Source organism: Biomphalaria glabrata, chromosome 2, assembly GCF_947242115.1.
Source record: "Biomphalaria glabrata chromosome 2, xgBioGlab47.1, whole genome shotgun sequence".
NCBI lineage: Eukaryota > Metazoa > Mollusca > Gastropoda > Planorbidae > Biomphalaria > Biomphalaria glabrata.
This window is the reverse complement of record NC_074712.1, coordinates 31,700,200-31,725,085: the sequence shown is the minus strand read 5'-3', so window position 1 is coordinate 31,725,085 and position 24,886 is coordinate 31,700,200. Positions and strand designations below refer to the sequence as shown.

The 24,886-nt window shown below is 33.5% G+C and overlaps 1 protein-coding gene across 3 annotated transcripts in view; it reads left to right on the top strand.

The window, feature by feature from the left end:
- Window positions 1-18,233, top strand: part of LOC106062460 (uncharacterized) — a 46,441-nt gene extending 28,208 nt beyond the window's left edge. The window contains exons 1-4 of one of the 3 annotated variants that reach the window (XM_056020067.1): window positions 8,464-8,699; window positions 9,599-9,653; window positions 10,706-11,547; window positions 12,473-18,233. In XM_056020067.1, the coding sequence (XP_055876042.1) occupies window positions 10,747-11,547; window positions 12,473-13,441 (1,770 nt within the window). In that variant the 5' untranslated portion in view covers window positions 8,464-8,699; window positions 9,599-9,653; window positions 10,706-10,746 and the 3' untranslated portion in view covers window positions 13,442-18,233. Of the gene's footprint in view, window positions 1-8,462; window positions 8,700-9,598; window positions 9,654-10,705; window positions 11,548-12,472 lie in introns of those variants that run through there. The other 2 variants (XM_013220728.2, XM_056020068.1) reach the window with 2 other exon arrangements.
- Window positions 18,234-24,886: the final 6,653 nt, after the last annotated feature.

Sequence of the window (24,886 nt, the reverse complement as noted above, 5' to 3'; positions counted from 1 at the left end):
CTTGCTTATGTCAGATGGCTACATTGGAAAGGGAGAACAATATATTCATAATAAACATCTTTTTTTTTTTCACTACGAAAGACATGGCAAAAAAAGACACTTTATCGTTAATGACCTCAAGCGACAGATACGCTCTCATAATTAATTGCTGCACACCTTTAATGAGTTTACGATTGGATTAACGCAGGGATATAAACTTAAGACTTACAAACCTTTTTTTTTAAATAAGAAGCTTTTGAAACTTACCGGTAAAGGCTAACTTAAGATTCTAAGTCGTTTTATTAAATTAATCAGAAGACAAATAGACAGACAGACAGACATATAAATAGGTAGATAGATAGATAGATAGATAGATAGATAGATAGATAGATAGATAGATAGATAGATAGATAGATAGATAGATAGATAGATAGATAGATAGATAGATAGATAGACAAAAAGGCATAATTGTTTTCAGAGCGATATACTACTATAGATGGAAATGACTCGTCACAAGCCTTTTCAGACGAAAGAAAATTGTTTTATAAGCAAGCGGGTTAGGCCTATATTTTGTAGTTACGTCGTAACAATCGCGTCTGCCCTATTTCATTATGCATAGAAGCAAAAAAAAAATTAATTGACTAGTAAATTGAATAGTACATTTTATTTTTACCATGACCATTATGCATATGCATTTTTATAAGAGAAAGTCATCACATAGTCTATTGTGCTTTTTATAGCCTACATGGCGAAACAATCTGTAAATAGTTCGATTTGTTGGTGTATCCGGTGTAAAAGAAAAAAGCATTGCTAATATGTCTATGGGTATACGCTAAGAGTTTTCTACTTTTTAGTTCTGCAGAATGAAATGTTCGAAGCTCTTCTGTTTTTTTGTACAACATAATTTCAATATGGAGAAAGCAACTTTTTACTCTATATTACTTTATAACTTTACACTGTTTTAAAAATTCAGCTAAGTATCGGTAGTAAAAAGATTTAATACGAAGACAGACTGCCAAGCGTTGAGCTATTGTTAAAATTGTAGTAGTGGTGTAGCTAGGGTGGGTGGGGGGAGGAGGGGGGAGAATTTGAAAATCCCCCAATTGAGTTTTTTTCTACATTAAAAATTAAATATTATGCAAATGCAGTCTCCAAAGTGGTCAAGCCCCCGGAGCCCCCAAACGATGGATAATTCCTAGCTACGCCCAACACACAACACACACTTTTGTTGACACGCACTATTACTGCACACGTCAGCGAGAGTTGATGTCTTAAATGACTGATAGGTTGACAGGAAGAGAAGCTAGGACAGGACAACTCAATACTTGCGCACATGTGCATGACTGGTAACCTCACACAAATGTGGACAAAGCTGTCGCAGTGACGTCAACAAGATGAAGTCATTTGGGGAGTATCTCAGGGAGCCGCCATATGCTATGAATTATAGGAGACCTACTTTGCCGAGTCCATTGATGTTTGTATAATCTCAGAGAGTATTTGTTTGTTATCCCATTTTTATTTCTAGATCTATATCTCAATTGTTTGTTTTTTGATAATCTCAGCTGTTTTTACAAAGCTCGCATCAACTCACTCTGTCTGTCTGGTAAACATTTTGTATACGTTATTTCTCCCACACCCATTCTCGGATCAAGTTGAAACTTTGTAAAATTATTTATTGGAAAAGACAATACATGAATCAATAAAAAAAAATAACCAATTTGTCAATTATTCCTGGTAATTAATTGTTTTGTTTGATACCAACAAGGGAAATTAATTCTTCAGTATTCACATATGCAGCAAAATTTGTAGGGTTTCATCCCTTAGATAAATGAACACGTTCTTTCATCCAAGCCCATTCTCGGATCAAGTTGAAACTTCAGATAATTATTTTTTGTACGTCACAAAACATGAATCAGTTATAATATAACCAATTAATAAATTAATTATTGGTAATAAATTATTTTATTTGATATCAACTAAGGTAAATAACTTCTACATTATTTATAGATATAATTGGGGGGGGGGTTGAGTAAAAATAAGACACTGGACAAACGCGTTAAAGAGTGCGAAGTCAACAACAGTTCAGTTGAAAGAGAAAATGTCGTACTGGTCAATATTTACATCCTTTGCTTATGTCATGCCATAGTCTATGGTCATGCATAGACTATTTCCCAATCACATTGTGGACGCAAGAAAATGGAGATAACTCATTGTGCAAGACGTAAAATTTAAGTTTTTTTAAAACCTCGCAACAATATTAATTATGGAGAGTATTTTGTTCTACCGATTCTGAAATAACACTTATTAGATCTAATTAGTAGTGTTCAATTAAAGATTAAAACGACAACAGATGACTGAGTATGGCACCTGCTTGTTCCTCGCTTGAATGGAATGCAGGTTCGAATTCAACACTGAAACACGAGGAAGGAAAAGATAACTTGAACTTCAATGAGCTGAAACACGAGGAAGGAAAAGATAACTTGAACTTCAATGAGCTGAAACACGAGGAAGGAAAAGATAACTTAAACTTCAATGAGCTGAAACACGAGGAAGGAAAAGATAACTTGAACTTCAATGAGCTGAAACACGAGGAAGGAAAAGATAACTTGAACTTCAATGAGCTGAAACACGATATCTCTCTCTATATAATTCTCTTCATGGTTCAAGAGTTTGGAGGAAAAGAAGTAAGAAGAAGTAAAGGAAAGATCACTTTCTTATTTCTGCGGATAGTCACCCCACGAAAAAACAAGAGGGGGGGGGGGGGGAGAACAAGTATTCACCGGTCACTACGGATGGCTGCCTGGTCGTGCGGTTTGCACGCTGGACTGTCATTTGGATTTATCAAACCCTGCCCGCTCCCATCCCCCTTCTTCCTTCAACTCTGAAGGAACATCCGAAACATGTAAAACATTTTACAAACAAACATTTTATAAACACTAAATAGCAGCGCCGGACATAACCATTGTGACCAAGAAGTCATGGAAAGAGAACAAGTAATCTACCATGTATATTCACCCGTCACTAAATAGCAGGGCTAGACTTAATCATTGTGGGGCCCTATGCGAAAAGGATTCCGCGGGGCCAAGTTTGGGTAGGGAAGTGGATAATAAGAGAAATTCAAGAGTTAGTATTAGAAAATAAATTCGTCTATGCATTTTATTCATTCTTTATTACGTACAGAAATACTTTACGAGCCTTGCGTGTAGCAAATTCATACAGTATATCATAATAATTCTGTTTCCTGCATAGATCACGCTCAATAGCAAGAATTACCAAATGTTTCAATCTATCTTTGAGAATTGTTGACCTCAAGTAATTCTTCATTAGTTTGAGGCGCGAGAAGCTTCTTTCACCAGATTACATAATTACGGCTAATGCATAATGCCGTTTTTATTTATCGCGCGTAGGATTGGCGTTTTCCATATTGAATGACACCCCAAAATGACAATATTTGTCTACATATTTCCGTATATTTTAAGGACTTTTTCGTATATTTTGCAATTTCTGGAGATTCCCATGAGGGCGCGGGAAATCTGTTTTAAGTTATAAAATGGTTTAATTTAATAATTTATACACCTTGAATTAGCGCGGGTCATATGAAAGTGCGGGTCCCTTGAAAGTGTGGGGTCCACTGCGGTAGCATAGGTTGCAGTGGCCTAAGGCTGGCCCTGCAAAATAGCGGCGTATGCTACGCCGCCGGTCGACTAGTATAATATAAACAAACGAGTACCTTTTCCAAGCATTATGATCCAGTGTAATAATAGACTCATTATGTGCTTCCCGTGTGACAATCCACATAGTAGGCTAGTCGTCCTTGTATAGTAGGCCTATACGTTCCTAGCTCATTGGTCAAAATAATTAGTTAAGTTTATATAACATTTAACTAACGTTAACATATAATATGATGACTGCAAGAGGCATATTCCTCCCTATTATACAATTTTATTAAACTTGTTAGTCCGTCGGTCCTTTCGTCTGTCAAAAAAAAAAAAAAATAGAACTCGAAGCCACTTAAAGAAAGACAATGGTTCATACATTTAATACCATGATTCACTCGCCCCAGTTCGGTGAAATGTAAAAAAAAAAATGTTTCAAAAAAATATAAAAATAAAACGCATTTGTATGGTCGGTAAAAAAAAAAAAATGTACGCTATAGCCTATTCATTGAATCCATTGGGATCATACTTCAGAATTTCCGAATTCCGCTAAGGCAAAACAATATTTAAAAAAAAAGAAAGTTTACAATTAAAAAAAAAAATCACTTTCATTGGAGTGTCCTAAATAAAGTGGGGAAAGAAATGTAATAAAATAAGATACAAGTCTAAGACATCACTTTCTAGGAAGTCTACGTGGTGGTTTATACATTTGACCTACTATCTTTCGCCATAGATCAGAGTTATTTTTATCTTTCCGGAAACTTCGACTAGATATATTTCCATTATTTCTGCGGGTCGGAAATTACGCGTTAGTATGTTGGTTACTCTAAAGTCAACTGGGAAACAGTGACGGTTGAGCATACTTTAAAGAAAATCTACCGTCTATCATTGGCGGATCCAGGGGGGGGGGGGCGGTAGGGGCGATCGCCCCCCCCCCCCCACTCGGCCGACTCCCCCCCTCCGGGAGGGGGGGGGGCGGGCGAATTTTATTATAGAATTCACACAATTTGTATACGAATTTATTACTTATGTTAAAAATAAATACTAATTATTTATATTTCAACGTATTTTTAGATTATTTCGCCCCCCCCCCTCTAGTATGTTGGCCGATTGGTGGGGTCGGGAGGGGGCGATGGTATCAATCCCGCCCCCCCCCATACACTTTCGAGTGGGGGGGGCGGTCCAATTTTTTTGTAGAAATCACAGCTTGCTAATAGAATCAATGTAATATCTATATTGTGTAGACTTGTTATTGATTTTTTAACCGATCTTTATATTATGTCGTTCCCTGTTTGCCGATTGGTGGGGGGGGGGGGGGGCGAATACCTCTACTGCCCTTCCCACCTAAACCCTTTGAGTGGGGGGGGCGGTCCGTTTTTATGGAGAAATCATAGTTTGTGAACAAAATTAGTTGAATTAATATATACATTTTATACTATGTCGCTCCCTTTCTGGTATTTTGGCCGATTCGGTGGGGTAAGGAGGGGGCGATTGCATGTACTGCCCTCCCCACTATAGCCCCCTGAGTGCTGGGGGGCGGTCCTATTTTTGTGGAGAATCATAGTTTGTGAAAAAAATTAGTTGAATTAATATATACATTTTATATTATGTCGCTCCCTTTCTGGTATTTTGGCCGATTCGGTGGGGTGAGGGGGGGGGCAATTGCATGTACTGCCCTCCCCACTCTAGCCCTCTGAATGCTGGGGGGGGGGGCGGTCCTATTTTTGTGGAGAATCATAGTTTGTGAATAAAATTAGTTGAATATCTATATAATATAAACTACGTATTGATATGTGACCCATTGTATATTATGTCATACCACAATCTAATCTCAAATAGTATCATTAGTAAATTTAAATGAAAAAGGGTTGTACCAGGAGGGAGGGGCGATACATGCAATCGCATTTCCCCCATCATAATTTATATACACTATAAATTAAATTCTTATACTGAGTCGCCCAACCCCTATTCTTTAATGCCAAATGCAATCTTTAGCAGAAATTATTAAAGGAGCGAGGATTAATCGTTTTCACTCTACCGCTCCTCCCATTTCCAGACAGAGTTTCTTTAATTTCACATGAATTTATCATAATTATATTAAGTAAGACTTTGCATTGGAAAAGTTAGAATTCAAACGAAATTTTTCAGTAATAGAGCCATGATTGAGATGAGTTATAAACTCAAATAGTGTTTTCATAGTCGCCTTTTACCAACCTTTACTCAATCTGATATTTTTCTAGTTAAATAAATTTGGGACTATAATTCACAATTTATACATCAATATTATTGAATACTATTTATTGAATAATTTTTTTTTCAGCGGCGATCCCCAAAGCCAAAATCTAAATATGTGGGGTATCTTATCTTTTCAATGAACAAATCGGTTTTATTTGCAATGTATTAAGGGCCTATAATTCATATTAAAATAATTTTCAAGTACAACATTATTCAAAAGGTCCTTTTTTAATAGTATGAATAATGAGCTTCGAACTCCATTGATGAATAATGAGCTGTAGATGTCAGGAGAATACGTATTCTGCAGTGAAAAAAGAAGAAAACGCTTTTGGCGTCGGGGCTTCGCCCCGAAATCCATTGATGAATAATGAGCTGTAGAAGTCAGGAGAAGGCCCTTCTGCAATGAAGAATGCAAGAAAAAGCTTTTGGCGTCGGGGCTTCGCCCTGAAATCCATTGATGAATAAAGAGCTGTACTTGTCAGGAGAATGCGTTTCTGCAGTGAAGAATGGAAGAAAACGCTTTTGGCGTCGCGGCTTCGCCCCGAACTCCATTGATGAATAAAGAGCTGTACTTGTCAGGAGAATGCGTTTCTGCAGTGAAGAATGCAAGAAAACGCTTTTGGCGTCGGGGCTTCGCCCCGAAATCCATTGATGAATAATGAGCTGTAGAAGTCAGGAGAAGGCCCTTCTGCAATGAAGAATGCAAGAAAAAGCTTTTGGCGTCGGGGCTTCGCCCTGAAATCCATTGATGAATAAAGAGCTGTACTTGTCAGGAGAATGCGTTTCTGCAGTGAAGAATGGAAGAAAACGCTTTTGGCGTCGCGAATTCGCCCCGAACTCCATTGATGAATAAAGAGCTGTACTTGTCAGGAGAATGCGTTTCTGCAGTGAAGAATGCAAGAAAACGCTTTTGGCGTCGGGGCTTCGCCCCGAAATCCATTGATGAATAATGAGCTGTAGAAGTAAGGAGAAGGCCCTTCTGCAATGAAGAATGCAAGAAAAAGCTTTTGGCGTCGGGGCTTCGCCCTGAAATCCATTGATGAATAAAGAGCTGTACTTGTCAGGAGAATGCGTTTCTGCAGTGAAGAATGGAAGAAAACGCTTTTGGCGTCGCGGCTTCGCCCCGAACTCCATTGATGAATAAAGAGCTGTACTTGTCAGGAGAATGCGTTTCTGCAGTGAAGAATGCAAGAAAACGCTTTTGGCGTCGGGGCTTCGCCCCGAAATCCGTTAATGAATAAAGAGCTGTACTTGTCAGGAGAAGGCGTTTCTGCAGTGAAGAATGCAAGAAAACGCTTTTATCGTCGGGGCTTCGCCCCGAAATCCATTGATAAATAAGAGCTGTACTTGTCAGGAGAATGCGTTTCTGCAGTGAAAAAAGCAAGAACCCCACAAGAGAACCTTATAGCTTTGCCCCAGTTGTTTTGTTTTTTGCTGAAGGTTAAGAAATGCTGCTTTTTTATAATTCTAATATTTTCAGCGGCGATCCCCAAAGCCAAAATCTAATGAATTATGAATGAATTATTAAACAAAAATAAATTTTAACTAAAAAACAACAACATTGAAACATCACATTTTTATTACTTTTTATATCATCTATTCTATAATCTGTTCAAAGATGTTAGATTAAATTATTAAAGGAAAAATAATGCACAGATCTATGTAAATGTCTATATATGTCTACATATATATATATATGTGTGTGTGTACGCACGTTTAGGCATAGGGTTAGGGTTTACTGGGCGTTAGGGTTAGGGTTTGGAAAAAAATCGCCCCCCCCCCCCCACTTCAAAGTTCTGGATCCGCTAGTGCCGTCTATGATATTGACACCATAAAGTAGGCCATGCCAAGAATTTAGGGTTCTCAGACTTTTCAGACACATGCACCCAAAGACGAAGGCACGGCGGACAAAACTTACAAAGGAGACAAAAAAAAAGATTCGATTATAAAAAAAAAGATTCGATAAAGCAATCTTTATAGACTATGCTTAAGGTGCATTTGATGAAACATGTCAGTAAATTAGAGGCCTTAAAACTACTGCCTGAAGTATCAGTTCAGCTTATCAGATCATGCACATCATATTGTACTTTGTAGAAAAAACAACCCACCTCCCGTTCGCTGCAGAGTATTTCTGTTGTTCACGAAAACGACCTTGAACATTAACATTATGCCAGGCAATGTACAGATCTTAAGGCGCTCTGAGTAACAGGGTTCTTTTGAATAGCTTTTTATAAGCGAGTTTGTGCATTTCAACAAAAAAAGTTATGAACGAAAGCCTGATACGTTTGTATTATATAAGATAAGTATTATTTATGGAAAATTGTATCCTAGCTATGTCGACTCACAAATCTGAGTCCCGATTTCTGAGAAAATACCCAATCATGCCCAATGGCAATGCCTTCCCTAAAAAAACAAATAGGCCCTATGCCCCTATAATGCCCTCTAATTTAAAACTTTATATTCATTTTTTTAATGTATGAAAAAAAAAGACATTTACATAGATCTGTGCATTATTTTTCCTTTAATAATTTAATCTAACATCTTTGAACAGATTATAGAATAGATGATATAAAAAGTAATAAAAATGTGATGTTTCAATGTTGTTGTTTTTTAGTTAAAATTTATTTTTGTTTAATAATTCATTCAATACGGGAATATCCAAAGTCCAAAGCAGAAGCGGAAATTTCCAAAATTAACGATAATACAAAATAAATCTCAGTGCAAAAGGAAGTTAACAATGTCAATGGTAAATAACTCTTCAAGAAAGACTGCAGACATTTTACTTACATTTGAGATCTATCATCTATTAAGGATCACCTCAAATATGTGGTACGTGTAGCGTTTTATATTATACTAGGTAATTGTGATAAGATAAGGTTGCATGGCATTAGTTTTAGAGTAAGATTTTTCATTTTGTTTTTTTATTGTTACTGCTTTTATTTGACTATTTATTTTAACGATATCACAATATTTGAATATATAATATTAATATATCAGTCAGATGATACTTTTAACTTTAACTTTTGACTTCATCGATAAGTCATAATGATGAAATATCTGGTGAACTTTATTATTTATAAAATATAGATCTAGTTTTACTTGATTATAAATAGATCTAGATCTGCGTAGCCATGGGAGATACTGCACTCCTCATTAATCTTCAGACTCAAAGACAAGCCTTATTATTTTGTTAGTATAATTTTAAACTTAGATCTAAATCAAGATAAATGTTATGCACAGAGTAATACATTCTCTGTTCTTTGTAATATTGAACAAAGAAATCTTGAGGTTGTGTTTGTTGCTGACAAGTAGCATATACAATTGAGCACATCTCCTTGTTGGCTTTACTATAAGAGTCTCCTTGCATTTTTTCTTTGATGGCATGATTTTATTACTTACGTCTTTTAGATTCTGTAGTGCTTCGTTATAATCATTTATTTAGTTATAGAGAGTCAACAGGTTCTGGCCTAATCATTAACTCATTTAGTGACCCAAGATAGCTAGACGCAATGTTATTTTTTCCACATGTTTATGTCTTTCCTTCTATAACTAGCTAGAATCCTGCAAATGTTATTGTGTGGAATGTTGGAATAGTTAGTATGCACTATCTTTTAATGCTGTAAATATTTGTACTATGTGTATGTATACTGGTTTATTTTATTATTATATAAGTTAATTGTCATTGCTGAACTATGTACTAACTGTTTCATTGTATGTACTCATTCCAGATTAGATGTTTTGTTATCATCGGTTGTTCATTTTTGTCAATTGTAAACTGACAAGGTGAGACAGTCTGTCGGGTCCAGGCATAAACAATCATGACTAATGTTAAATAAAAAATAAATAAATAACACCTGACAATCTATAATTATATAGAATATTGAACATAATTGATAAAGATTAAAAGATCTCGAAGATATAGATATTATAAGATATTTCTTATTGTAATGTTTCCTTGTATTTTCAGTCCAAGTTTGAGAGTTTGGTAATAGGGATCAGGGTAGTATACATGTTTTCAATGTGCCAAATAAATTGATATCAGTAATTTGCTTTTTTTTCCCCTTTACTTTGATAACACTGATGTTTGGTTCAGTTTCTGAAGTTTTCATATTAATTTCAATAGTGGAAAAGACAAAATTCGAGGGCTTGAATAGATTGTAACAGAAAACACATGATAATTTTTTCAGTGTTTAGTCAGAAACTTTACGGACTAAAACCCTAATATATTTCTGTACAATTATGAAATGCACTAAATAATATGATACAATATAATAAAATGGAATATAATACAGGTACTATAGAACAAACATTTCTTTATTGTATCAGCAGTAGTGCTTGTTAGTCTACTATTCCTTCTATATAAGCACTTCTGTCATTAGTTGTACTAGTCAGTAAACTAAAAGTATATTGTTTTAGAGAAGAGGCAGCCATGGTAGCTAGGTCTTAATAATAACATAACAAATGCTAGAACTTTTAAAATGTTGTGCTTACATCAATTGTTTTATCAAATTATAAACTTCATACATTTATAAGATTAATAATATAAATTTGCACATTTAAATAATTTAATTTCACATTAATATCTAAGTTGTTGGTATTTATAAGCTTATTTAAAGTGTTTATTTCAAAACTTTATACTGATTATTTAGGAAATGTAGTGCAATAAATATTATTCCAAACATTAATTAAGAAAAAAATACTTAAAATTTAGTTTAAAATACACATATGAGATTTGTATGAAATAGTATGTCAGAAATATGTCTATGAAATTATAAGATTTTACATTAATTTGTTAAGACCTGTATTTACATACAACTATTTATCACCTATTTCAGATTGTTGTAAAATCAACAAACAACATTAAGAAAAATAAAATATGTCTGACTTTAATTTCAATAATTTGCCAAACCAAGAATCTTATACAATGGCTACAAAAAGGCTGGCCAAAAAGCGAACATTAGAGAGTGAGAGCAGCAAGGAAGTGCCAGAAAAACAATTGGTGATATCTGATAAAAACAGCTTACTAACACACATTTCTAATGATGGTGATACTGGAATCTTAAGTCCAAACAAAAAGCCAAAACACTTGGCTTATAGAGAACCAGAAAATCTTCCATCCCTTGATCCTGATTCTTTCAAGCTTCTCTTTGATTCTCAGCCTAATTCTGAAGTACAGTCAGCAGGCTTGGAAAGCTGGTCCGTGCCTGTGTCTGTCACTAGTACACCATCAGCCTCAGGCTTAGAAAGTCTTGGGGACATTATTCAAAAGTATACAAATGCATCCTTGGATTCTATCAAGTGTTTTAACATACCATTAGAAGAGTCAGGAACTAATCAGTACATGACAACTGGTGCTGTACTGTCTCCTAGCATAGACAATGAGATATCTTTAACATCAACTGTCCCATCTTCTGAGCAGGCTCTTACATCTGTCCCCAATGAAACAGACTGTGTAGATAACAGATCACTGACCAACATGCAGTTGTTATTACCTAACTTGTCAACAGATGAAAATAAAAACAATTTTATTGTTTCAACAAATTTGAAAAGAAGCAATAACAATAATACTGGAGTTTTCTCCTACAAGAAACTGCTAGAATTTCCTAGTCTTTCTGAGATAAAAGATTGTCCCATTAATCCATCCCATGTAGGATTCTTTGCACCATCAGAATTAAAGGTTAGTAAAAATATATCTTATGAATTACTGATTTTCCTTTAAGTGGCCTAAATGTAGCCATGTGTTAATTATTCTGCTTGTGTTAATTAAAGATTTAAGTTCTACCAAGTCACTGGTTTTAATGACTGATTCAGGAACACTATAGATCCTCAAAAGCAAGAACTTGGTTTGAGCACATTCCCTGGCAAAACAAACCATTTTCAAAAACCTTATTGTACTTTATATTTTAACTCAATTTTACAAAAATATCTTTTGTTGGGGTATCTATGACTATTTCATTCATAGCCTTTTAATGTTTTACAAGAGTCCCAAAATATCGTGTATATCTTATGCTTGCACTCATTAAAAAACTTTAATATATCTGTTTTTTTAAAATATTTTTTTTATACATTTAAGGTTTTAAATGTACACTTTGATTACTGATCCAACATACCAACAACATTTATTAACATCTTGCCATAGAATATCTATGACAGATTTCCACTAAATAAGATTACCCTCTCAGTGTAATGTCCATGTTTGTGTATCTGAAGAAGACACAAAAAATCAAATAAAGTTAAAAGTTATGAAATATTACATTGAATTAGGTCAATTTTTGTTTTTCATTAGTCATCAATCATTAAATTATATCAAGAACGTAGATTTAAGAAATTTTCTTAGACAATAGTGGAGTCCAGATTGAAAAATCAAGCTGAAACATCTCAGTATTTATTTTTAGTATTCTTAGAGCCAAAATAAAACTTTAAAAATTTCAATATTTTTTGGACAACATCCCAATCATTCTTGCATACTTGCATATTCCAAAGTATTATAAAGCAAAATGAACATATACAAACTCAAGCCAGCTTTTAAAGTAGAATAAAAAAGAATGCAAAAGAAGTTTAAAGTTTCTTTATTGAAATCTGAAGTTGTATATATTCCACAGGTTAAAGATTTGCCACGTGAAATTCAGCATGAAGATACTGAGACATTTTTTACATGCATGTCACCATTGGTTGTCCAGATATCTGTTAATGTGACAAGCTCAGCCCGTGATTGCAATGATGAATATAAAGAATACATTGGGACCAATAAGATGAGATTTGGGTCAGGCTTCGTAGGTGCTGTTGATGAACGAATAGTCAAGTTCAGATGTAAGAAAACTGACTGCTCATTAAATACACCCTCATCTGCTGGTAGCAGAAGATCTTCTGTCATTTCTTCATCTTTCAGCCCCAACACTTCCTTTGAGTCTCAGTCTGACAACAGTATCAATACACCTACGACTCCTTCCTCTGAGCCAAAGCATTATTACTACAGTGGTGTGACTGTCCACACAAGCAGGCATGTGATCTTTGATAAGACAGAAGCTGACAATGCCTTTGTGAAATTTTTCTTTGACAAACCAAATGGTAAAGGAGTCATAAAAGGGCATGTGGCAGCCATAGTTGGTGTGAACATTTTGCAGGATCATGTGACTTTGCATGTTATGTCACATGACAAAACCTTATTTCACACCCTTCCTGTCCTGCTAGAGAATGCTAAATCAAGTTACAATGAGATGGCTGCTAGTACAATGAAAGCCCAGTATACCCATAGCATAAAGAATAAAGAAAGCTGGGTGGCAGTCATATCACACCCTCATGGGCTCTCCCAAGCCATCACATTTGGTCGGGTCAAAACAGAAGTGCAAGACAGTGAGAGCCTCAAAGTCCGAAAATACTATGATGCCCCACTTTGTGAAGGCTGCTCCGGTGCACTAGTCATAACTCCAACGCTGCTGAAACTTCAGTGGCCTGGTGCTGTTCATAGCTCTTTTGATCCAGAGATTGGCTTGAATTACACTCTGGACTCTAGATCAAAAGATCTCAATTTTATTGACATTGGTCACATGAATAAGCATAAGATAAAATAAATAGTTTTTCATTAAACTATTCTTATAATTAATTAAAAAAAAAATTCTCATCTGTTCTTCTTTTCTAATTGCTGTGATATAACCTCACTAGTCGAACCATGGCCTAACATACGCCGCTGTTTTGCAGGGCCGGCCTTAGACCAATTGCAGTGGAACCCACAATTTCATAGAACCTGCGCTAATTCTAGGTATAAATTATTAAATTAAACCATTTTATAACTTAAAACATATTTTCTGCGGCCTCCTGATTTACCAGGAGCTCCTAGAAATCTCCTCCCAGAAATTGCAAAATATATGAAAAAGTCATGGAAATCTCCAAAAATTATTTAAAATCTTTTGAAAACACATACAAATCTCATGAAATATATAGACAAAAATTGTCTTTTTGTGGTGTCATTCAATATGGAAAACACCAATCCTACACATGATAAATAAAAACGGCATTATGCATTACCCATAATTGTGTAATCTGGTGAAAGAAGCTTCTCGTGCCTTAAATTAATGAAGAATTACTTGAGGTCAACAATTCTTGCAAGGCTCGTAAAGTAGTTCTGTACATAGTAAAGAATGAATAAAATGCAAAGACGAATTTATTTTCTAATACAAACTCTTAAATTTCAATTATTATGTGTATCCCTACCCAAACTCAGCCCCGCGAAATCCATTTCGCATAGGACCCCACAACGGTTGAGTCTGGCCCTGCTATTTTGTGACAGGTGAATACTACTTGTTCTCCCCCCCCGCCTTTTTTTTTTGTAGGGTAACTCTAGTTAGTCTGACTTGCAGAAATAAAAGAGTGATCTTTCCTTTACTTCTTCTTGCATGCCCAAACTCTTGAGCCATGAAGAGAATTATATATATAGATACTAAATTTAACATTTTCTTTTAGAAATTAGAAAAGGATGTACATACAAAGCACTTCAAATAGTAAAATTGTTTGTTAAGCCCATGAATTAATAATCTATACATTCAGTTCTTCATAATGTATAAATTCTCTACAGTTGAGGATAAAATATTATTCATTATTTTATTATAAGTACTTGTTAATTTTGTATTATATTTTATGCTTATAACTACACATTTTGCATGTAGTGAATAATTTTCCTGACACAGGATGAAATAAAAAGACTAGTGTTTAATAAAATGTAAAAGATCCAATATTACTTTTTAAAAATATCAACTAGGTAGCAAAGCCTTAAAGAAAGTTATAGGAAAATGGGTCAATACATATTTAAGTACTTCTTTCAAACCTTGCAATCATTTTGGGCAGATAATGTAAAGGTCATCTGTGTCTGTGGCTTATGGTTAACAAGGGTTTCATGTGGCCAGCACAAGATCAACCAACTTTACTTTTTCCTAACTAATGTCAGGTACCCTTTAGAGTTAGATGGAATCAGGGGCGCCCTGATAATCCCAAAAGTCTCAGTCTTCACCAAGATTTGAACACAAGACCCTTCAGTTTGGAAGCCAAGCAATTCACCACCCAGCCACCGAGCCAATACATTTTAGTCACATTGTAAAATGTATCTTATAATACTTAAATTTTGGCTTTTATGTAAAAATCAATACACTATCTGGTTCTTTTTTTAGAGAGTTAAGAAAATTCAAGTTAACTTAATTAAGTCAAGAATACATGCAGTCAAAAAATGTTTTCTTCGGTAGACATTTAAAAAAATATATAATCACATTTTCAGTGTTATTATGCTTTAAACATATTTTCTTTTTTTTTTCCTTTTTTCTAAACATGTTAAAATAAGTTTGATAATCCTCAGCATTAAACTTTTTTCATGAGACTAACATTTTATTTAAAATACTTCCAATATTGAGTTGTGTTGTTTTGTAATTTATTTGACCTTATTAACTGTTTGTAATTAAATCACATTTGCATCGAGGTGGACACTAATATAAACATTGCCCAATAGATTCTTTGTAATTTATGTTAATTTTTTGTTCATTTTTTTCTTCCAAAAGATTTAATTGTACAAAGAAGTGGTTCTTTTATAAACTGTTGCTACGTTGTTTGCCATCAGTATGCAAGTTATCTTTAAGATATTTTGTTGGCTTCCAGAAAAGCAAAAGATAACTTTGTTAATTTTGTATTCAAAGCTTTTTTTGTCTGTTAACCCTAAAGTGCACTTTTGTTAAATATACAAAATCTACCCTATATATTTGTTTGTACAATATTTTCATGTTGTTGAAACAAATCAATCTGTTTTCCAACCAGTGAGCATATATAGATTGGTTTATGGTATTGTGATTTATATTATATTATTCTAAAAAACAGATGAACTCTAATTGTTATATATATTTATAAGACAATGTAACCTCTATCATTACATTTGTAAAACATACATACCAGGATGACTACCTGGTCGTGCGGTTTGTGCACTGGACTGTTGTTCGAACTTACTGATGGTCCCAGTTTAAACCCTACCCACTCCCATCCCCAATAAATTAAATATTGACATAAGAAATGTTATGGAAAAGTGTCACTTATTTAGTGAACACTGTGGGTTATAAAACTGTGCACTGTTTGTAGTTTAATAAGTCTCTAGATTCTTCATCTAATTCTAAATTCTTGTTAAGAATTCAAAGTCATGCCTTCTATTAGATTCAAACCTTAAACCCTTTATAGGATAAAAAATATGTGGCTTTCAACAGCTAGTGTTCATTTTTTTTCCCAGCACAAACGCACAAAACATTTGCATTTATTCTCTTATGGAAATAGTTAATATTTTCCTCAGAATTGACTCCCAAAGCCTTTCCCATCATTGAGTATAGCTGCAAGAGTTTTCCTTCTGCTAGGTGGGTAGCCAGCAATGGCTAAAGTGCCAGGCTGCCAGAAGCTTACTGGTTTAGGCGCCAGTTACTCGCCTTCTGTTAGTGAAACCAGTTCTGCCGGACTCAATATCTGAGCTAATAATAATCATCAATATTTTATTTCTAAAAACAAAGATGAAATCACTCTGTCTCTGTTAAAGAGAGAATCATGAATCTGCTGTGTAAGCAACTTCATAGCAAATACCACTAGAAGTATCAGACTACTATCATACTTGAGTCTACTTGTATAGTTTAGACATTTTTTGTTTGGGTAAAAATGTAATTATTTGTAAATGAAAGCAAAATCTACTTTTTAAACTATAATTGTAGAATATTTTTGTCTTGTAAACAATGTATAGTATGGAACAGTCCTATGCTTGATTGTTGACCTAAGAATTTTATATTTGAATGGATTTTTTCTCCACTGGGAATTCTGAATAGAGGTAAAACAAAATAAGCTGACTGCACCAGGGTGTCCCATGAAAAGTTTGTATTTCTGAGTAATATCCAAGTCAAGTATCACATGTCAACAAGACAAAGTCACAGCTCAATAGTTTCTAACTTTTGAATCTTGTACTTGTACTGAGTGAAATTAATAAATTAAAGTCTCAAAAAAAAAAAATTTGGTTTATGTATTTCTGAAAGTGGAGACTGTAAGTGTTTCTTTAGTAATTTGATGGGATGAAGACAAAAGATGTTTGAGTGATGATAAAATTGGTGACTGTGGGCTATATGGTGGCTGGTTTAGATGAATGATTAATGATTATATTTCATGGATGATTTTCAAACTACAGGTTTGAATGTAGAATGTAGATCAATTTTATCTGTAAATGCATTTTTTTTCTTAAGATTAGGTTGTAGTCATTCATTGTATTGGCAGTTTGTATATTCATTATATCATAAAGATTTAGAACTATAACCATTCCATTTAGTATTTATAATTGTAGTGGAGTGGATATTTCTTTAAGCTGCACTGGCTGCCAATAGCCACATGACCTATTCTCCTAGATGGCTTCCAGGTGGTCTCGCTTAAATCAAAAGTGAGGACACTGCCCATTCTGCTGGCAACTTTTGTCACCACTAGGAACAGTGATTTGCTTTCCTCTTGAGCCTGTTGAAAACTTGTGTTTTTGTATTGCTGCAGGTCTTCAATTTATTCTTCTGTGTCAAACCGGGCCTTTGACACCTTCGTCACGGAGGTCACGGTCAAACCCACCGCATACCATTCTTAACAGCATAAAGATTTAGGACTAGAAACATAGTATACATTCATTACAGCTTAAAATTTTAGACTTATAAAGTCTTAATTAGCTGTTGATCCTAAAATTATCAAAATGAAATAAATAAAGGAAAGAATTTAATTTGTGTGTGCATTGGTCTGATTTTGTACAATTTATTCATTTCTATTTTAAATAAAGAACTGTTTAAAATGACTTAAATCTACCCAAATGTTTCATTTGGAAATTACATTTCTGCACTACTTTTATAGGACAAATCTTGCGAGCATTTTGTTAAGGGTATTTTATTTTAGAAGATAATCTTAGCAATTATTTGTTTTCTTTTTGTGTTGTATCTTTTTAGTATTTTGCTATATTTTGTTTTACTTAGCCTATACAAGTTAAATATAATGACAAGAATATTAAATAATTATTGTTTTGAATTGACTTTTCTATAAGTGAATTCGATTACGAGAAAGTCATTCTTCTTATCTTATATAATACAGACGTTACTTCAAAAAAGAAGATGATTACGTCCTAAGCGTCATGCATTTAGTCATGCATATTAACCAATGACTTAAACTCTGCCAAGTCACTGGTTTTCCTGGCTAGCTCAGGCAACCCATTCCATGCTCTAATAGCACTAGGGAAGAAGAAGTATTTGTACAAATTTGTCCTAGCATATGGGACGAGGAATGTGCCTTTATCTTTGTGTCTTTCAGAGTATTTTATTAAATTTTGTTTTTGTATTTGAAGATTATGGTTCAGTGTTTTATGTATAATTGCTACTATACTTTTGAGTCTTCTGTCCTGTCCTGTAATTTTACTAAAGATGTTACTCTAGTCAAATGTGAATATTCGTTTGTTATGAATCTCGCTGCTCTATTTTGTGTCTGTTCCAGTTTCTTAATGTTTTCTTGAGTTGAGGGGTCCCAAACGGAGGATGCATATTCTATTATTGGCCTAACCAAGGTTAAATAACATTTTAGTTTTATGTTCTTATTTGATTTATAGAGATTTCTTTTAATAAACCCTAATGCTTTGTTTGATTTTTTTATAGTTTCATCAATATGAGGATTCCATGACAGTTTTTTCATTTATTATAACACCTAGGTATTTTGCGTTTTTAGTCTGTGTTACTGGTTTGCCATGAATAAGATAAGTGGAATTAATTTGTTTTAGTTTTTTTTTTGTTACTCTTAGCAACTGACATTTTTCTGGGTGGAAAGACATGCTCCAATTTGATTCCCATTTCTGTAATTCATCTAATTCTCTTTGTAAAATATCTGTGTCTTGTGTTGTTTTTATTGTTCTATATATTATGCATTTTCTATATTCTGGAAATCTGTGGCAACTAATATTCGCGTTGATACTGAGAATGTATTGGCCATGAACAGTCTGGTCTAAAGTCATCATGACTTACAGCCAACCACTTTGTATTTTTGTAGTTATGTTTTTGCCTGGTTTACTTCACTTATGGCTTAGCTCTTGCATGTGGCTCTAAATAACTATTAGCTAATAGCTATCCCCGGTTATTGCTTTAGTTGGCGAGTTGTACTAGATAAATTCTGGTAATTTCATGAGCTCGGACTTTTTGGATCAACACGGAAGTTCGATAACTTCATGGGGGCTTTCATGTTGTTTGAATTATTTCCCTTGCATTGATAATTATGCTACGAATGAGCAGGTTTTTTAGTAATGCCAGAATTGGGATTCGGGAAAGGGAAACAGATTCCATTGTAGTCCCTCTTACAGTGTCCACCGTATAATTCTCTAATGATGTGACGAGTCTGTACCAGTACTTACTGCTGAGTAGTAATAAGATTTTTTTCCCACGTAAGGTTATATATCTAAGACCCAGGAGATGTCAGGTCTAGTGTTGTCACAATCACTCCCTTGACTGATATGGCAGTAGTATAGGGAATATTGGTATTTTATTCAACTTTCATTGTCACCTAATCCCCAAACAATGTTTTCAAATTTCGTTCTTTAACTTTTTTTAAAAACCCTTGATGAGTTATTCTCCTGTTCTGACTACATGCTTCAGTAAATGAGGTAGAATCTAGTTGGTTGGTTTGAAAACATCTCGTGGTAGATTTAGCCTAATCCTATATTAATAGATCTACATCATAGTCTAATTTTTTAATAGTCCTAATCTCAAGGATCAATATATAAATCAGAATTGAATTTAGAATACTTTTTTTTTTACAGCGAACAATTTTAACGGTTTAGACTACACATGCAATCCATATTAAATATTAGAAATTCATTTATGATTGAAATATGATTAACAAACAATTAAGCGAAATAATATGTGGACGTTCCTTAAGAAATAAAGATTCTTATTTCTTGACCCAAGCCTCCAAAAGGACGGAAGGTAACGGCTCCAGGCAGGATTCGAATCTGGTAGCATGGTGACAACAGATCGGAGAGCACAGCCGACGACCAGTCATCCAAACTCCCTATAATATAGAACGGTTTTATCTACACTAAATGTGATAACTGTGTAGACCGTGTGCAAGTTTTGTTCAAGTTCAAAGACGAAATAATAGGCCAGATCTATACTTACTATTAGCATAAAAATGCTAATTACATTTTTAATTTACTTTAAAAGTCACTGTTGATAATTAGAGGCTCTAACCCCAGACTTTCACCGAATGAACAGACTGAGATCTTTGGTACCATATTTATGTGATGAGGTCTCTGCCTGCATCTCATCACGTCTGCCCAGGGCCCCTCCATTACATGGCTCCCTTACTCCCTACACCACACACAACCGAAAGGAAGCGCAGGTTGCAAGCCTCATGGTTTTGTTATAGAGTGGATGTCCTGTGACATTTCAACTCAAGTCTTCTGCCTCACCTTCCATAGTGACTCAGTGCATGGAGGTGAGGTTAGTGTAGAAACTAAGAAGGGAGGAAACTCACAGTGTACGATATCAAATGATTACCCCCAACTCTTCAAGTTGAATCAGTGCCAAGCTCTTAAAAAAATTGCGAGCTATAGAATATTGCTATCTGGTTTTATTTTATTTTACCTAAGATTTGTAATAATAATAATCATAAACTGGTCATATAGGTGATCAAAAATACTTTTACAAAAAATAAGGGGAGGTGAAATAGGGAAAAAATTATAGTCTTACATGGAATCTTTCAGCAATATTTAAGAATCCAGGAGATAATTTCAAATGCACACATTTGCATCCCGTTGGGAAGGGAGAGAAGCAATTAGGCCTACCTCTCTCCCACCCTCCTCCAGATCCACGGTTAAAAGTTCTAACACCATGAGCTTTACCAATTCATTGGTCGTCTGCTTTGTCTGTGTTACACGAACGTTCCTTCAAAAGTGAAGAATGTTACGTCATAGCCTGAGCTTCGGACAGATCGGGCAGGGTTTTAAACTCGGGACTATCTTGAACATAGACTAAGGCGCATAGCACTAGACCATGCAGTCATCCCAACCAAGCAGCCATGCCTGTTATAGTTTAGGTAACAAAAGGAATTACATTTCAAAATCTTTACTTTGATAACTTTAAAAATTAATGTATCACTACTATTAATACTAATACTAATAATACCAAGAAAGAAATGGATAAACTTGCAGTGCACGCAGACGACTTTGTCCTTACCCTCAATAAGCAGATAAATATATTTGCCAAAGTGTTTGAGCACGGTACAAATAAACATAGAATCTAACTTCAAAATACCCAGTTTGTACTCTATCGTCATTGCAATTTCTATAATGAAAAACATTATGCCTAGAATCTTTTATTTTTACATCAGAACACTAAAAGTGTCAATGTTCAAACTACGTGACCCGAGAACAAAACACTGACTTGTCAAATGTCCACAAATAATACCGCCAACGGCCATAAAAATGTTCAGAAAAAATCTTTAAATCAGCGGGTTCCAAAATAATTCAGCTTTGCAGTTCTATTCCCGAAGTGCCAGAGTTAAGAGAATTTCAGAAGAAATCTATTTGTGATTGCGTTTTTAATATATATATATAATATAAGAAAAAAAATTGATGTTTTGCGGCAAACATCTGATAAAGCCAGGGAAGTCGTAGTACTCAATGTAGGGACCACTGTTCTTTTCAAGAAAGTCAATTGAGTAGTATTAGTTTGAGTTTTTCTGTTGGGACTGACTTCTATTTAAAGTTCTTGGGTATTGAGAACTGAAACTAATAACAAAATGGAGGTATTGACAGTCTCTGTAGTGATGGGGATGACTTAGAGCGATTTCATGACATTTTTTTTGTTTTTGTTTAGACTTTATTTTCAATCGTGTTTCCCATGGCCCCGATAGCCATTAGTGAGTAAACATAAATATGAAACATTTAAACATTAGTGAGTAAACATAAATATGAAACATTTAAACATTAGTGAGTAAACATAAATATGAAACATTTAAACATTAGTGAGTAAACATAAATATGAAACATTTAAACATTAGTGAGTAAACATAAATATGAAACATTTAAACATTAGTGAGTAAACATAAATATGAAACATTTAAACATTAGTGAGTAAACATAAATATGAAACATTTAAACATTAGTGAGTAAACATAAATATGAAACATTTAAACATTAGTGAGTAAACATAAATATGAAACATTTAAACATTAGTGAGTAAACATAAATATGAAACATTTAAACATTATTGAGTAAACATAAATATGAAACATTTAAACTTTATTGAGTAAACATAAATATGAAACATTTAAACTTTATTGAGTAAACATAAATATGAAACATTTAAACTTTATTGAGTAAACATAAATATGAAACATTTAAACTTTATTGAGTAAACATAAATATGAAACATTTAAACTTTATTGAGTAAACATAAATATGAAACATTTAAACTTTATTGAGTAAACATAAATATGAAACATTTAAACTTTATTGAGTAAACATAAATATGAAACATTTAAACTTTATTGAGTAAACATAAATATGAAACATTTAAACTTTATTGAGTAAACATAAATATGAAACATTTAAACTTTATTGAGTAAACATAAATATGAAACATTTAAACTTTAGTGAGTAAACATAAATATGAAACATTTAAACTTTAGTGAGTAAACATAAATATGAAACATTTAAACATTAGTGAGTAAACATAACTATGAAACATTTAAACATTATTGAGTAAACATAAATATGAAACATTTAAACTTTATTGAGTAAACATAAATATGAAACATTTAAACTTTATTGAGTAAACATAAATATGAAACATTTAAACTTTATTGAGTAAACATAAATATGAAACATTTAAACTTTATTGAGTAAACATTAATATGAAACATTTAAACATTATTGAGTAAACATAAATATGAAACATTTAAACATTATTGAGTAAACATAAATATGAAACATTTAAACATTATTGAGTAAACATAAATATGAAACATTTAAACTTTAGTGAGTAAACATAAATATGAAACATTTAAACTTTATTGAGTAAACATAAATATGAAACATTTAAACTTTAGTGAGTAAACATAAATATGAAACATTTAAACTTTAGTGAGTAAACATAAATATGAAACATTTAAACTTTATTGAGTAAACATAAATATGAAACATTTAAACTTTAGTGAGTAAACATAAATATGAAACATTTAAACTTTAGTGAGTAAACATAAATATGAAACATTTAAACATTAGTGAGTAAACATAACTATGAAACATTTAAACATTATTGAGTAAACATAAATATGAAACATTTAAACTTTATTGAGTAAACATAAATATGAAACATTTAAACTTTATTGAGTAAACATAAATATGAAACATTTAAACTTTATTGAGTAAACATAAATATGAAACATTTAAACTTTATTGAGTAAACATTAATATGAAACATTTAAACATTATTGAGTAAACATAAATATGAAACATTTAAACATTATTGAGTAAACATAAATATGAAACATTTAAACATTATTGAGTAAACATAAATATGAAACATTTAAACATTATTGTGTAAACATAAATATGAAACATTTAAACTTTACATACGGGTCATGCCGGTGAGGACAGTCATAATTCTGGGTTTAGGAAAAAAATTAGATTCCCTGCAAACGTTGAATAGTGAACTGATGCGTTCACGCTGTAAGCGCTAATCATATTATTAGGTGTCTACTACACACGATACTTAACTCTTTCTCTCCTAACTGACGATACCAACGTTGATTCCAACAGAATGTGGTAAATAATTACGGAGAGAAAGAGTTAAAGACTACACATTCAGATAAAACATGGGGGGTAACATGTGAAAAGGCAAAAGTACATTATAGACCTGATAGATCGTGTTTTCCCAAGAGGAGTTCTTCCGTATTTCTATAATTTACCACCACTGACCGTGTGAGGTCCGTGTCAGCAGCGTGTGACCCCATGTCTGATAGGGTTAACCTAGCGAGCCTTTCCTTCTTCCTTACCAGATATTGTACCAGATATTATAACAGCCAAGTGGAGCTTATTTCAATATCACCAATCTCGGTGCCAGAGGCCTGGTTTATTTCGTGGCGATGGGTCGCCCTTCACTCGCGGCTGTAATATCTTGTCTCAGACTCCGTGGGCTTTTTCTTTGTTTCACAACTTTTGAATAATCATAAACATTAACAATAAAATGTATAACACTGTCTATCATTTTTTATGTGTATAATATAAGAAAAATAAGATAAGATAATTTTATTGGTCCAAACAAATGGAAAATTACGTTTGAGTAAAATGGTTGACCTCAGTATTACTACTATATTAATAATGATATATATGTAAAGTGTAAATACAATCAACATAACACAAACACACAACCAGAGGTTGATGAATCGGACTTTTGTGTACTCCTCTGTAATGACCTTGAGAAACGTTAGCTGTGTTTGAGTGATATAAGAGGCTTTTTTTAATTAGTCTAAACGACATTGAATAAATTGTGCCAATGTGCCCAAAATTCAAAACCTATTTCATCAATGTTTTTGTGCCTTGAAGTATTAAGATACTAGCAGGTAATTAGACTACTGATGGTAGCTGTATAAAAAGTTAATTAAATTAAATAGTCCACGATTGTAGGTCCATTTCGTGTCACCAATCATCTTTTATAAGAGAACGAATTAATGTCAAACGTATCTCTATTTTGTTAATTTCAAAGGCGGCCTCCTTCACATTTCCTGGCTGAGGTGTTTTGTTTTTGCAAGGTCTGTTTGATCCCACTAAATAGTGATACGACACTGATTAGATAAACTCGTTGAAATGATCGACAAAAATTTCTCTGAAAATGTTCAAAGTTTATTTTAAATAATAAAGCTTGTCACCGTCAAGTCCAAAGATAGATAAGGAGTGCAGTATTTTACGTGGCTACGCAGCCCCAGCTGCGACCTATATGTTTTGCCATACT